This window comes from Macrotis lagotis, chromosome 2, assembly GCF_037893015.1.
Source record: "Macrotis lagotis isolate mMagLag1 chromosome 2, bilby.v1.9.chrom.fasta, whole genome shotgun sequence".
NCBI classification, from domain to species: Eukaryota; Metazoa; Chordata; class Mammalia; order Peramelemorphia; family Peramelidae; genus Macrotis; species Macrotis lagotis.
This window is the reverse complement of record NC_133659.1, coordinates 73191088-73207034: the sequence shown is the minus strand read 5'-3', so window position 1 is coordinate 73207034 and position 15947 is coordinate 73191088. Positions and strand designations below refer to the sequence as shown.

Sequence of the window (15947 nt, the reverse complement as noted above, 5' to 3'; positions counted from 1 at the left end):
TAAGTGTCTGAGACCGGATTTGAACCCAGGTACTCCTGACTCCAGGGGTGGTGCTTTATCTACTGCGTCACCTAGACGCCCCATGATTATTTTTAGAGCAAAGTTCTGCTAAAATTAAATTTACTATTTTTTTTTCTTTTGGAGTCTTCACTTTCTTGAGATATTTGAAAATTGACTCTTAATAATTTTAAAATCGTGTTACCTGTAGCACAGATTTCTTCTATATTTGATAAGATGTTATTGGTCCAGTTTCATCTATGAATGTATTAAAGATGATCTAGTTTAATTGGATCTCTTGTCAAGTTGCTCCCTCACTGATTTTTTCCTGCTCTTGTGGGAGACACTGTTCAAAATTCTTCCATCATTATCTTCCAAAATGATGGAATGATGCATGGCATGGTAGAATCAGAGTCAGCCAAGTGTAGTTTTAGAAAAGAAAGGGCCCCTTCCCTTAGAATGAAGGTGCTGGAAGGAACCAACCAACCAGAGAGAGTCTCAGTGTAATGTGAGTAGTCCAGCTGTGTTCGATACTTTCAGGTGAAGGGGTTTCTATATATCACAGTAAAGAAAATATTTTGGAGATTAGTCAGTAGTACACACTGGAGATGAATAAAGACATTGCTGACCCAGGCATCCTCCTTAAAATTGTCTTTACTTTTAATCATTTCTTGTTCTCTTGTAGGAACAGGAAACTTATTTAAACAAGTCAGAAGAGAGTTGATTTGCTCAAATTTTTCTTTGCTGTGGTCATATCTTTAGCCATTTTCCTAAATTGTTATTGATTTTGCTTAAAACCATCGTATGGAGGCAGCTGAATTTAATGTCATCTCCCATATGTTAATGTTCTTAATTTCATTTAAAAAAAATATTGTTCAGAACTTACGTTTCAATAACTTCTCATTTAGTTTGAAACTTCTGAGTAATAGAACACTTTTTTTCCTTGCAAGGCAAATGGGGTTAAGTGGCTTGCCCGAGGCCACACTGCTAGGTCATTTTTAAGTGTCTAAGACCGGATTTGAACCCAGGTACTCCTGACTCCCAGGCTGGTGCTTTATCTACTATGCCACCTAGCCGCCCTGTAATAGAACACTTTTGGCCTCTCATTTCTTGATAACTAATATTGTACAAGTTTTTAATTGATAATTTTTACATATAATACAAAATCTCAATGGGTTTATATTTGAATCTTTCCCAGAGAAAAATGGTTAAGACATTTATTTAGCATTTACTATATATTAAACAGTGTATTTATTGGTTATAAAATGAAAAGCAAGATGGTTCCTCCCTTTCAAGGTTACAGACAGGAGATGCGTTTCAGCAGTACATCAGATCAGAAGGTCTAGTAATCCTTAGGGAACCTTCTGTAAAGTCATTCTAAAATTCCTGGACATTGAATCATCTGACAATGTCAAGGATTTTGGTGGAGAGTCCTTTCTTTCCCAGGTCTTTAGTGGTTATTGAGATATAATCTTCAGCACCTAAAGAGGCAGTTACCAGGTCATATTTTTCACGAGTTGATTCCTTGGGTGATGGTTGCAAGAGCAAGGTTGGGTTGATATTTTGGGGTGTAAGGGAGGATGCTGTTCTTTTTGGGGTTCTTGGCTTACCTATTAGTGGTAGTTGGTGTTGGTAGTGATGAGTTGGCAAGCCCCTCCTCCATTGGCATTGCCCTACCAAATGACTATAATGGCTAAGTAAGAAGAGAGGTGACGGGTTTGGGGGCTTCTACCCTTCAGCGGCAGTTGGTGTTGGGGATAACACACTACAAGAATTGCTTCCTTTAGTGAGGCTGCTTTGGAAGCAGGCTACAATCTGGGGGCTGCTTCCATTTAGAGGGCTTTTGGGCAATAGGATCCAAAGGGAGATGGCGGTCAGGATGTTGACAGGGATTTATCTTTTATGCATCCTTCTTGTTCCTATCAGGACACTTAGCTGTTCCATTTTAGACTGGTTTGCATCTGTTGGGGGCAGTTGGCCAGCAGTTGCCCAATGTACAACCCCTGAAAACAACTAAGTTTGACTGAAACCTTATACTATAGTAATTCACAATTTTTTCAAAAGAAAGATGGTGCTTTCTAAATGAGTACCAATATTGACCACTGAAAATCAAACCTTTAAGGTCAATTTTTTTTGCATCAACTAAACATGTCATTTGTTTTAAATAGTGTAAAGATTACAGAGGCTATTATGCATCATAATGTGTCAAAACATAGTTGGGATATATAAATCTCATTTTATTTTCCCCTTTTTATATATTTACTCTTTGATCGCAAAGATTACTTAGTAATATTTCCATATTTGTTAGTTTTTTCTTTGTCAAAATTTTAAAGAGGCTTCTGATGTTCTGAGAAATGACCACTATAGGGGTATAAAAATGCTTAGTTAAAAGTTTGGCTTACATCAAAACTTTCCTTACTCCATAGAATCAAGTTTTAATTGCAGATTTCCTTTTATTCAACTGTTTTAATAGATCTATGCAACCACCAGGAACAAAATGAGTTGAACAGGGAACTCTGCTTAATCAGTTTAATATTTGAATTGGGTCCATTAACAATCTATTATCATCCTGGAAATGAGCATCACATATTCTTCTAAAACTTAAAGCTAAACTACTAAGTTTTTGATAATTATTTCCCTTAAGGAAAGTAAAGGCAATAATGGCCACCATGTCCTGGTATGCCCAACTCTTAACTATTTGTCTTTTTGATATTTTCATAATTTGTGATTTGAGTCTTTTGAACTGAACTGTTGCTATCTCACACCCTTAATTTCCTTTGTTTTTCCTCTATTCCCTGGGGCTTGATATTCGCATTTATCCCCATTTTGCAATCATGCTACATAATTTTGAGGGACAATAGAGCTCCTCTCAGAACCTCTTGCCTAACAGCTCCAGCCTCAACCAGAACTGGAGTCATCAATCTCACGTCACCCTATTGGTTGGGCAGGTGATTTCTCCAAGGTCTCTCCAGCAGTTTTCTGGGATGGACTGTGTTCTAGTCAAATTTTAAGTCTTCCAAAGTACCCTGCACAATCTTCTGCTCCTAGAAGTTGTATAATGTGTGTGTGTGTGTGTGTGTGTGTGTGTGTGTAATTCAATGTTTCTGAGTTTTTTTTGGCAAGGCAACAGGGTTAGATGACTTGCCCAAGGTCACACAACTAGGTAATTACTAAATGTCTGAATCTGGATTTCAACTCAGGTCTCTCCTGACTCCAGGCTGGTGCTCTATCCACTAGCTGTCTGTTTCTGTGTTTTTTTATATATGTGTAAAAATTGTATGGAGCAACTAGGAGGTCCAGTGGATATGAGTGCTGGGTCTGGAGACAGGAAGACTAATCTTAACTGTATGACCCCAGTCAACTGTTTCCTCAGTTTCCTCATTTGTAAAATAGCTGGAGAAGAAAATGGCAAACCAGTATCCTTGCCAAGAAAATCCCACAGGGGATCAGACTCAAAATGATAGTTTCTTCTTTTGAGAATCGTTTGCTTCTGTACCCAAAGTTTTTGATGCTCATGCCACTCCCACTTATGCGCTGTCATTAGTAGCATCCATCGTATTGTTCAAGTTCTCACCCCACTACCACCACTCAGTTCTAATAGAGACCATAAGAGATCATCTTGAGAGCTCTATGAACTCATTTTAAGAAATAATTTGATACCTGTTTTACTATCTTAATTTAACTGGTTTCCCTTTGTAGTTTGTAATCCAGAAACATTCTGAGGAGGAATTCAAAACTTTCAAGGGAATCTATGTCAAAAAAAAAATCCCTGGCCTAGTACAATCTCTCATCATTTTACAGATGAAGAAACTAAGGCTCAGAGAAATCTTAGTGATTTCCACAAGATAGTTGGAGAGTGGTAGATCGCTCTAGACTTAGTTTTACATAGCTATAGGTGATCAATATGAAAATGAAGACAATACTCTGCACTATCTAAATTTTAAGTAATTTATTTCAGTAGAAAGATTTCTGAAATCTGCACTTAACTTCATTTTAAACTAGCTTATACAAACACACAGATCACACACACACACTCACAAATAAAAAAAAAACCCCAAAATTCCAAAGAGCCAAGATGCACATCACTCAACGAGGTCATAGTGCAATTGAATTCTCTATCATGACTGTAACCCTGGGGCAACTAGGATAAAGAGGAAGAAAAATGGCTTGTGTTCACTGCATATTAACACTATTTCATAGCAATGTTAAGTTTTATGACTGTTTCCTCCCCACACACACATACACTCCAGTAGGTCTTGAAGCAATGAGTTTGTCAATAATCCAGGTGTCACAAAGCCCTAGAAATCGGGTGACTGGTTATCATTCCAGAGCCTCTCTTTCAATATGTTGCAACTTTCTTGCTTAATATACTGTCATTGGATCATATTTATGAGGAGCACTAGTAAGAACATATACCCTAAGGGGAAACTTGACACCGGCTCTCTAACATCAAGAGGGCACCTAATAGTTGTGTTGCTTTTGGCTTGTTAATTCAGGAAAAGCATTCAGCCAAAGCCATATCCCAATATTCCATTCTAACAATTCCACCACTATTCTGCAGTACACAAAGTTGAACTCAAAAATTTAAATTCTGTTCTCGTTAATAACCCCAAAGGACCTGGTTAATCCTTCATTTGGCTTCAAAGACCCTTTGAATGGCTGATTATGCCTGTTAGGCATCACACTAACCCTTTCAAAAGTGAACTATTTTAGCACAGATATAGTTGAACAACAGCAGCTCCAATTCTTGTAATGAACTCAGAAGTAAAAGCTCCAAGCTTTTAGAGAAATGTTTAGTTTTCATTAGTAACAACTAATTTCATTAATTTTCTCTCCTCAGCTTATACTTCTGAGTTCAAAATATCTATATTCAAATAATATTTACATTAATTTGGGTGACAGTTCTTAAAATTAATTTTCACTAAAGAATGATTAGAAATTTAGAGGAAAACATGTAAATTTGAAATGATATTAAAAAGGTTCTAGTAAGTATAGGCCAATGATATCTGATTTTTGCCCTTATATTTTCAAGCAAACATAAAGATGACTATTTTTACTGGTTAACCATTAGTTTAAAAGACCGACCAACTCAGAAGGTCTCATTTCTGGCTATGATACAAACAATTTAGAACCCACAGCTAGTCCTCTTAGCCCAAGATTTTAACAACTATAGAATGGTTTCCCCTTAATACCTTTTTCTGGTTACATTTTATCCTTCTCCAAAGCTCATGAGAAAAGCCTTATATTCATTCTATATTGGCAAAAGCATTTCTTAACAAGACATCAGATAGTTCTCAAATTTGTTTTTAAAAGGATTTGTTTAATGACAACATTTATGGTACAGGACAGAGGGGCATACAGAGAGGTAGTATGTCTAAAAAGGCTCAAAACCATAAGGAGGATTCTTATGATAACCTATAGTCACCTACTTACACATATTCTTAGTCTTCGGAAGGTTTAGCTGGTGGAGAGAGGGATAGCACACACTCCTGAAATAAGGAGTCCGCATGCAAATAATTATTGTCATACTCTCTGCCCTAGAATTGGTCTTCAAATTGATAAGGCACTGACCAAATTTTTCTCCCACTATAACCTGAATCTACCCTTTCAGCAAGCTCAGGGTTTGAATATACAGCTTTCTTTTATTAGAACCCTCCATGCATAACAATCATCTAAGACACAAGCCATTTTGGGGGAAAGGAAAACAAAAAACAGCATTTAAATAATTTTTTAAAAGACTGATTTCAACATAGAGAATAACTCATCATCAATATGATTTAGTACTATTTCTCCTACTCAGAAACTAGAGAAGGCAGTACAAATCACATTGACCATGAAAACAATCTGACTTTTTTTTTGAAAGAATATGTCTAAGCAAAAAAACAAACAAAAAATCCCAAACAACCCACTCACAGTAAAATGCCACCAAAAAAGCCAGATAGACATCAACATGTGCTCTGTCATATCTAGACTTAGCAGAGTCATCTTATTGTTCTACCAGGACATAATCTAATTCTCCATTTGCAAAAAGGGATCCAATTATTCATTAGGTCTTTGGAGCCTGAGATTTTGTTGGAACAGAAAAGGCCTTTTGATATACAACACTGTTTTATTCTCAGAGCAAGATGTGACGCTGAACTGGAAATTAAATTGTTCTTCAAGAAATGACTGGGAAACCAACAATAGAACTCGTCTTTTTTTCTCATAAAAGCAATTCTTCCCTTGATTTTTTGACTCCTTCATTTGATGGCCTCAAACTGCATTACAGCAATAAACAAGTAAATCACAGTCTTACTTTGAACAAAACAACTGAAGAATAGTTTGGATAATTTTTTTTTTTAAAGCCTAAAGGGTCAGATAAAACTTGAAGCACAGCCAAGAACAGCAGACGGGATTCAGAAGACTACTTATTGAAGGATCCAAAAGATAATGCATTTCAGAAAGCCTCTTATGACCCTCTAATAAGTCTTTTGGAAGATGATTCAAAATCAGTATAAACCCCATACTGCTCTAACCATCCTTGCTTTCAGGAGACTGAAAATGTAGCTAGATCAAATATCAACACAATTCAGACAATACACAGCGCAGTCGTCATATGCCGTTTTCCACAGGAAATAGTTCTGTAAAAATGAAGCACAAGCCCAGGAAGAAAGAATACTTAAACTCAAATTGTTTGGATCCCTTTCTGCAATGCCCATACAGCTAACATTGACACAATGGAGAAAAAGAAGGTGTGTTTGCCCAGTTCTCTTTTAAGCCTCAAAATGTTGTAGAGTTCTTTAAAAATAATACTCTGAAGACACAGTGTGTTAAGATTTGAAAATGGAATAGGAATCAGTAGCAAACATGTAAATTCAAAGAAAAATGAAATTTACTTTTATTCCTAAGCTTTTAGAATTAGGGTCCTATTTCTAATGTAAAAATACACTTCAGTGTTGAAATAAGTTGTAAAACATGTGCTTCAAATGAAGTGTTTGCTGATGTCCATTGGGGTTTTTTGGACTTATAACTTCTATGGTTTATTCCCTAAATTAGTTTAAATTCCCTCCAAGTAAGAGGGAGGAAAAAAGGGACACATTTGTGATCTTATATGAAATGCACAGAAACTGAAGTGACAGCAGGCTTAGTAAGACAGGAAAAATCTTCTAATGAACCACTTAGGAAACTTGGCAAGAATTTTAGTGCTGCTAAGAAACTTATCTGAATGAACATCAGTAAAACAAAAATAGTGAACTTCTGGATTGTACCTATAAATGTCTGAATTGGTGACTACGATTTAAAATTGGTTTTAAATATTATAACTTTGGCATCAATGACAAATTCCTTAAAAATGGACCGATCTGAAGTTAGAGATCAATCAGTAATCTTGACTATTCTCCATGGGTCATGGGAAACTACTACAATCAAATTTCGGCAATTCTTCTTTGCATAAGTGGAGAAGTGGAAAATATCAAACACACCTTCCAATACAACATGGTTCTGTCTTTGGCAAAACTATGACATCAGGCTCTGACTCCCAGTTGCATATTTTTGCTCTCCCATGAGAAGAGAATGGTTAGTCTGCAACATTAACTTAAATATATTTAAACATCCATGGGGTCTCATCTACACTGTCTCACTCTTTGAAAGTACACACACAGTCAAAAACACTTATTTCTGAAAAGAAACAAAACATATGAAGGAAATTTAAAAAAATGAAAGAAAAAATTAAAGATGTGCAAAGTCTTCACTGTTAATACTGCTGGCCATGCAGATGGTGTCTTTGTTATATACCCAACATGGGTCAGACTCAGGGGATGCATGAATTGAAAATTGATTCATCACAGGCAATCCTTTTGCCAACTTTCAATTCATGTCACTTTCCAAAATAAAACATTTTGAAGTCAAAACCATTATCTCATAAAAATAGACAAAACTAGAAGATAATGGACACTCAATCAACTGTTTCTAACCACCTTATATCAGATACATACTAAGCAACTGCTACATCCTTTTCAGAAACAACAAGAAATCCACAGAACTTAACACTTAGAAAGATATCGACATTAATTAAACATCCCCTTTCTCACCATTAATTGATCCTTATTTATTTCTGGGTTCAATAATATTACCTATTTAAAATTTCACAGGATCAAGGGCTAAATACTTACGGTATAAAGAAAAAAAGTTAACACCTAAGAAAGTATGTGTAAAATTATTCATTTTACATTAGGCTAATTTTATGATAGGAATGTAGAAATATAAATCAATTCCTAGAAAATTTCATGTGATATTTCTTAATTTGAGCTACTTTTAAAATGCAAGGGGGCTTCAAAAGTTTACTTAAGGAAAACTAAGTAGCTGACCAAATAGTTAATCTTTGTTCAAGTGCTCATTTTGAAGTTCTGAGGTGATAGGATTTAGACTGTACTGTAATCATTATTCTCCTCTTTATGTTTTTTATAGTTAAATGGAGTGTTGCATAGAAGACAGCACAACTGGTAATTCAAAACAGATATAAAATTTAACTAATAGGATATGATTTCCTGTTAAAGGTCTTTACTAAGTTTCTAGAAAAATGTTTTATAAAGGGTATAGGGGAAGTTTTTAGATTTTAATCTGTCTCAAATTCTTTCATACATTATGTTTTTCCCTTTCGAAATGATTGTTTTACTATATCCATCTTAAGATAAAAAAATTTTTCATGTTCAATTTATTAAAAAAATCAAAATCATGTACACAGTGGGAAGACTTTAAACCAACGTGCTGAGGTTCTTCTCGGAAAAAAGAATAATTTCAAGAAAATAAATTCCAGCACTCTGTAGTTTAAATACTATAAAAGTAAAGTTTCTGAATTCTGGACTCAAGTATGTAATACCTTACTGACATAAATCACATGTGACTGAGAATTGGATGACCCTTCCATTTATATAGTTATTATGAAATCCCCTTTGGGTAGGATGTCTACTTTAAGATTACAATTCTCTCCTATGTCTATTTCCCTGTCACTCAATAATGCAAATGTCTGTGGAATCAGACAATGGGATGAAATTTTAAACCCAGTTAGAAACACCCATGCTTTTCAGGATCTTTCAACAAACCTCCTGACCCCCTCTCCCCCATCCCCCAATCTGGGTCTGGTGTATGACTACTCAGTCTTTGTGTCCCCTGCAGAAAATAATGTTCCCCATACAGTACTAAGAATTGCAAGTTTAGTGTTTAAAACAACAATAAAAACATCGACAACAACAACCCCTCCCCCACCCCCCCAATCACATTATTACAATTATAGTTCTTCCACTCTTGGTCTGAGAGAAAGTGTGGGGCTACAGATGAATGGAGGATGAGAAGTCTTAAAGTGGGCTGCTGGTATAATCCCTACAATGTGAAAATTGCTTTATATCCACAGTTCAAACCCAGTTCCTAATGTAACCCTTAAGAAATGTTTTACTTTTTTCTTTAAAGATATCTAAAAAAATGTAATTCCCACCCCCCCACCTCCAAAATTAGTAGAAAGTTAAAAGAAAAGCAAACTAGCTACAATCTACCCTAAACACAGCACCGCCAGAAGTCTCACACACACTATTTGGTGTTTCATGTTGTTTTTCCTTTCACTCTTTAAGGCAGTGGTTTCCACAGGTCAGTTCAGAGAAAAGAAGCATGGTCCATGGCAGTTCATGTTGCAACTCCAAGTTTTCACTTTGGGAACATCACTCATCGTGAGTCCATTCCCTGAAATTAGTGCTTTTTGTTTGTTCAGTTCTCCAAAGTCTAGAGGCTGAGCCCACAGGCTCTGTCCTGGCACAGATTTGTCTAGCTGGCACCTGGACCTCAGGTCCTTCACTCCACACTTGTGAGCCACAGTTCATATGTCTTCTTTTTTAGGTTTTCACCCTGTCTCTTATTCAAAAGTCATCAAGTTGGTAGGAACCTGAAAGAAATAACAAAATTATGACTTTTATTTTTGTCAAACTGTCCCAACATCTTCATGTCATTGAGGTAAAGAGCCTATGGCAAACTTTCTAATTTGAGATTATACAGGGAATCCAAATTGTAAATTAAGAAAAAAAAATGAATATAGTATATTAAAACATTCTCAGTTTACAGCAGTGGTGTCAGACTCAAATAGAAACCCATCCTTGTGAGCTGTAACATGGATTAAAATGTCCCACAAAAGCAAGGTTGTAGGATATTCATTTTGTTAAACATTTCTCAGGTATCTTTTAATCTGGTGATTGCAATGCAGTTTTGCAGGTGGTGAGTTTGATACCTCCATTCTGGAGGGAGTGAAGGAGGAAAAAGCAATACTGACATCAAATAAAACTCAACAAAGATCTTTTTATGAATAAATATATGAAAAAGAAGCACTTTGACTCTACTAGAGGAAGGACACAAATTCAATTCAATTAACAATTATTAACTACTTCCTGTGTAGTAGGTATACCAAAAAAGGCAAAAGACAGTCCCTGCCCTCAAGGTATCTTTCAAGGAGGAGACCAGTAAACATATCTAAGAAGCAACAGGAAATAAACAGATAATAAAAGGGGGGGGGGAAGTATTGAAATCAAGAGGTTAAAGGGAAGACTTCCTGTAGAAGAGGGGATTTTGGTTGGGGCTTAGAAGCCAGAGCAGACTCCACTACTTTTCTTCAGGTTCTCTGTACAATATTGTTTTTAATCAGCAGTCTAAATACTTGAGGGTGGTAGAGAGTGTTTACTTTTTCATGTGTTCCATGTTAGACAATTCCTACAATAGGACACTAAATAGGAAAAAAGCCTAAAAGAATTAATGTAATTACTAAAAATAAGTTATTTTATTTAAGAGAGCATTTACTTTACTTAGGAAAATATCCATGAAACAGGAAATAAATGAAGAAGATCCGTGCTAAAGATAAAACTGATGTTACCAAGTCCATGTACTAAAAATTAGCTAAGTTGGGCAGCTAGGTGGCACAGAGGATAAGAGCACGAGCTCTGGAGTCTCAGACAATAATTACCTAGATGTGTGACTTTGAGCAAGTTCATTGCCATTGCCTTGCAAAACCCAACCCCCCCCCATAAAAATTAGCAAAATTTGAAGTTCATTCCCGCTATAATATGTACCCAAATAACCCCTTAAGTAACATGTGGGAAAATATGTACATATGACAGAAAAATTCATGACCATTAGACTTGTATTCAATTAGAAGGCAAGGAAGTATATAGTTTATTTTTAGAAAGAGTGGGTTTTTTTTTTTAGTTTTTGCAAGGCAATGGGGTTAAGTGGCTTGCCCAAGGCCACACAGCTAGGTAATTATTAAGTGTCTGAGACCGGATTTGAACCCAGGTACCTCCAACTGACTACAGGGCCGGTGCTTTATCCACTGCGCCACCTAGCCACCCAACAGTAGACTTCTTTATGTCAAATTGAAAGTAGCAGGCTCACCATAGCTCAACAAGGAGTCACTAACTCTAACTTCTTTAATCATAATATTATCTAAGGCAAACTTGGCCATCCTGTGCCTCAATTCTTTCCTAGTCTTTAATTACTGATTAAGTATTATCTTAGACAAACTGAGACAGACATTAGCTAAAAAAGGCCAAGAGGTTCCTACTCATTGTCCTGACCTACACCTGGTCATTGGATGGCTCTGGAGGAGAGATTGATGTCAATGACTTTGCAGAGCTCTGCCTCACTTAATACAATTCACTTGCAACTTAAGTCATCACCTTCCTGATGTCATTGGTTCTCTCTATGACAACAATAAGGACATTAACATTATCATCACCACTATTCCTTGGAACATCCTGAGATGTTCCCCTCTTTCTGAAGAGTCTTAATAGCTGTTAAGGATGAATAGATTACAGAAAAGAGTTTTATTCTGCCCTTTCTTCTCTAGGCTTCATTCTTTCACTCTCCCATCTCTTAACCCAGGTGAAAATTCCCTTTTTCTCTTTACAATCTTAGTTTTCTTCTTTATTTTATTTTTTTTAAGGCAATAGGGTTTAAGTGACTTGCCCAAGGTCGCACAGTTAGGCAGTTATTAAGTGAGATTAGATTTGAACTCAGGTCCCCTGACTCCAGGGCTGGTGCTCTATCTGCTGTGCCACCTAACTGCCCCTTTAGTTTTCTTCTTTAAAGTCTTTCTTTTACTCTGATCTTACCAAAGATCTTACCATAATTCTTTCTCCCTGATAATGTGGACGGTAGGAGTGCATTTCTCCAATCCTTTTACTTTCTAGTCTGGAAAAGAGTCTAAGTAATACTTTTTATAGGCATAAATAGATACCATGACACCAGCACAAATAAACCTAGCACTCTCTTGCACATGAGAGCAAACTTGCCACCCAAGTTCCTTGAAACAAGACCCTAAATCCTTTGGCTCCTATTGAGTGATGCTCTTGGCATTACTGTACCAAATTGCCTATTTTTGAGTTATGAAACAAATCAGAAGAGATTTATCTCCTTTGTTTGAATTTACTGCTGAACACCAACTACTTCCCACTATATCCCTACAATTTAGGCTTTTTTGATCTCATTCTAAGTTTATGGTCTACTTAACACCAAGTGTCTCTCTAAAGTGGTGCCTGACAGTAAAATTAACCCCTCTTAGGACTGTCCTGGATATTAATGGCAGTGTGGAATGCTCCAGCTGTAGAGATGGGAAGATCAAGTGACCTGCCTTTGACATGTTCTAGCTTTGTAGTATGTTAAGAGCTCTTGGCAGCTATCTGAAATTGTGCTGTAGATGACTTCCTGATTAGTATCAGTGGAGGGTATTTCTATTCTGGGTCCAGAGTTTTCCCACCACCAAATATATTCTCCAAATGGCTATGCTTAGGTAGTCCTAAAAATATAAACAGAAAAAACATCATAAATTTTGTTTTTCAAGTACCAAGCTCCTATGTCAGCAGGCTTTATTTTTTTAATGTTCCATAGAACTCTAAGGATTTCTTCTAAGATGATGAGGTAAGATGAGATGTTTATATCAAGCTTGCTTTATCACCATGGGACCAACTGTAAGTGGTAAGGAATAGGAGTTCTGAACATGAAAACTCAGCACACTTCAGGGATCCTACACTTTTAATATCCAAAGGTCACAATTAAAAATCATCTTGGTTGCTCCAGTTGTTTCAGGAAATAAAATTCAAACTATGCTTTAATTTCAACAACTGTGGGTATTCTCTGGGGGAAGCAACCTAAATCAGATTAAATGAAACTGGATCAAAATAAACTATTTTCAGTCACTCATTAATTTTCTGTTCTTTGTCATAAAAAAAGTATATCCAATCATACTGTTTGAATGTGTTAACACGTTTTCAATAAGCCATACATTTAAGTTTTATTTTTCCATTGGAGTCAATTTTATAGATCAAGTATCTCTTTAGAGTCACTGGATATGTTCAGGAATCTCAAGTTCTATGAGCTGCCAGGAGAGTTTAGCTTTCAAATGAAAATGATGGATGATTCTTAAATCTAGGCAGTCATACTGCCAAAAGTGAGCACACAGTCCCCTTCTTAGCAGTTTCAAAATTAAAGAAACTGTACCTGGAAAAATCTTTCAAGGGAGTTTTATTCTAATGCCAGTTCAGGATAAATAATGAAAACCACGCTCCCTGTTCACTTCCTATTCAGGAGAAGGCCTTTTCTTTTCTCTCAATAACTTTTAAACACAATTCTCAAATTAAACAGTGATATTAGAATATCTACTGTTGCTCTAAAGCTATCAACTCACCTGTTGTCTGTTGCTTTGGCAGGCTGCACTCAAATGTTTAAACCATAGCATTGCATTCATTCTATTACCAGCTTGAAACTTGTAAGAGTTTCCTGAATTTAGAAGGAAAAACAAAAAAGTCAAGTGAAAAATGATTAGGCAAAGGTAAAAAAAGTCAATGTTGCTAATGTCAAAAGGTCCATTTGTCACCAGTGCTTTTTTCTGTGTGTTATATTTTCCCCAAAGGAGGGGAAAATGATCACCCCTCAGACAGGTGATCAATTGATCAGCATTGGTAAGTGCATCTGGAGAGCAAGCAATAAGACACATAAAGACAAAAATCACCATTTCTTTCTTCAGGGAGCTGAAATTCTTTTGGGTTGGGAGACAACAAGTACAAATAAAATTATATTCAGAATAAAGGAGGAGATGACCTGGGGGAGGGCATTAGAAGCTGAAGGGATTAGGACAAATTTTCTATAAAAGGTAATGCTTGAGCTGAGTCTTTAAGGATTCTCAGAAGCTGAGGGGAGGGAGGAGTTAAGGCCTGGTGAAGAACAGCAAGAAGGTGGAACCCAAGTGGCTGTGGAGGATAAGAAGGGGAGTAATGGGCAACAAGGCTGGAAAAGCTTTAAAAGCCAAACAGAGAAACAACCATATGCTCTCAGAGGTAATAAGGAGTCACTTTACTGAGTAGGGGAGGATCATGATCAAATCATTTTGACGAATGAATGCAGGATAAACTAGAAGGGGGAGAGATTTGAGGCTGGGAGACCAATTAGAAAGTTACACGATAGGTCACATTAGGGGTGATGGGGACTTTAGCTTCCGTGGAAGCTCCATTAGTGGAGAGAAGGGGACAGATGGGTTCTGGAGAGAGGAATGACAAGATCTGGCAACTGAATATATGTGTGCATTGAAGGAGAGCAAGGAGTCAAGGTATGATTCTGGTACCTGAATTTGATTATGGTGTCCTTGACAGAATAGGTAAGTTTGGAAGAGGTGTGGGTTTTGGGAAAAAGATCATGACATTAATTTTAAAATATCTTTGGAATATTCAGTTTAAAATGTCTAAAAAGCAACTCTGGAGATGCAGAACTGGAGCTCAGGAAAAAAAAAACACGATACATAGATCCACAGAGCTGGGGGTCATCTACCTGGGAGATAATTAGGTCTATGGAAGTTAAGGAAGCTACCAAGTGAAAGGGTAGGGCAAAGCAGAGCAGAGTCAGATAAAAGTGTTTTGGGACATGCCTACCATTGGGGTGTGAGAGGTAGAAAGTTAAATAAGCAGGACCCTGAATTCAATTACCTTTCTCAGAATCTGTCAGCAAGAAGAGATCTGGGTGTTCAGGGTCATCAGCCATCATCACCATCCATCCTACCACAGATACATTCTTATTTGACGTCGATTTAAACTAACAGATAAAATAAGAACATTAATTAAAAAATGCAATAATATATTATTTGTTCTTAAAAAAATTGTGCACATACCCTCAATATGTATATATTTATTTAATTATAAATTACATAATGCATTACCTATACTAAGAATCATGACATTATAGAAATTATGTAAAAAAGAAGTCAAAAAGGGCAGATAAGAGTTGTAATAAAATTTTCTAGAGTCAATAAAGTTTCATTGGATTTTTCACAGAAGCACCTAGAAGTTACAGAGGATAGGTCAGATCTGGAATCATGAAGATTTGAGTTCAAATCTTGCCTTCTTAATTCTGTGACCTTGAATAAGTCACTCAATCTGTCTGCCATGGTTTCCTCATGACTGTAAAACAGATATAACAATGGCATTTACAAGTCCCTGGGGCATTGTTAGGATAAAATGTGATGATATTTGAAAAGAAGTTAGCATGTGCCTAGTACCCTCATCATAATACCTTCCTTTTACTAGGCAAGAAAGTGAGTGACACAGTCAGACCTGAATTTTAGGGAAGTCACTTTGGCTATTACATAAAGGAAGGACTGGGGTAGGAATGTCCAAAGCAGAAAGACCAATTAGGTTGATGATTCAGTAATCCAGATGAGGGCTAATGAAGGCATAAACCAAGCTGGGTATATAGAAAGAAGAGAGAAAATTATGCTATCTGTGAAGGAAGAATGAGGTATTCATGTGGACGTGGGTTGAGTGAAGAGGAGGAGCTGAAGCTGATCCCAAGGGCACAATCATTCATGCTACACAGCTCATTTTGTCCCCTCCAAAATGACAGTAGGGAAGTGGGGCTCTGGACCCCTAAGAAGCTGTTGCTCAATTTGTCAGGGG

General features: G+C 36.6%; 1 protein-coding gene across 7 annotated transcripts in view; it reads right to left on the bottom strand.

The window, feature by feature from the left end:
• Positions 1-5296: 5296 nt before the first annotated feature.
• The window catches only part of RALGPS2 (Ral GEF with PH domain and SH3 binding motif 2), a 227747-nt gene continuing 217096 nt past the window's right edge, over positions 5297-15947 (bottom strand). For all 7 annotated transcript variants that reach the window (XM_074222124.1, XM_074222125.1, XM_074222126.1 and 4 more), the window contains 3 exons: positions 14982-15087; positions 13691-13782; positions 5297-9907 (listed from right to left, as the gene is read on the bottom strand). In XM_074222124.1, the coding sequence (XP_074078225.1) occupies positions 9878-9907; positions 13691-13782; positions 14982-15087 (228 nt within the window). In that variant the 3' untranslated portion in view covers positions 5297-9877. The remainder of the gene's footprint in view (positions 9908-13690; positions 13783-14981; positions 15088-15947) is intronic.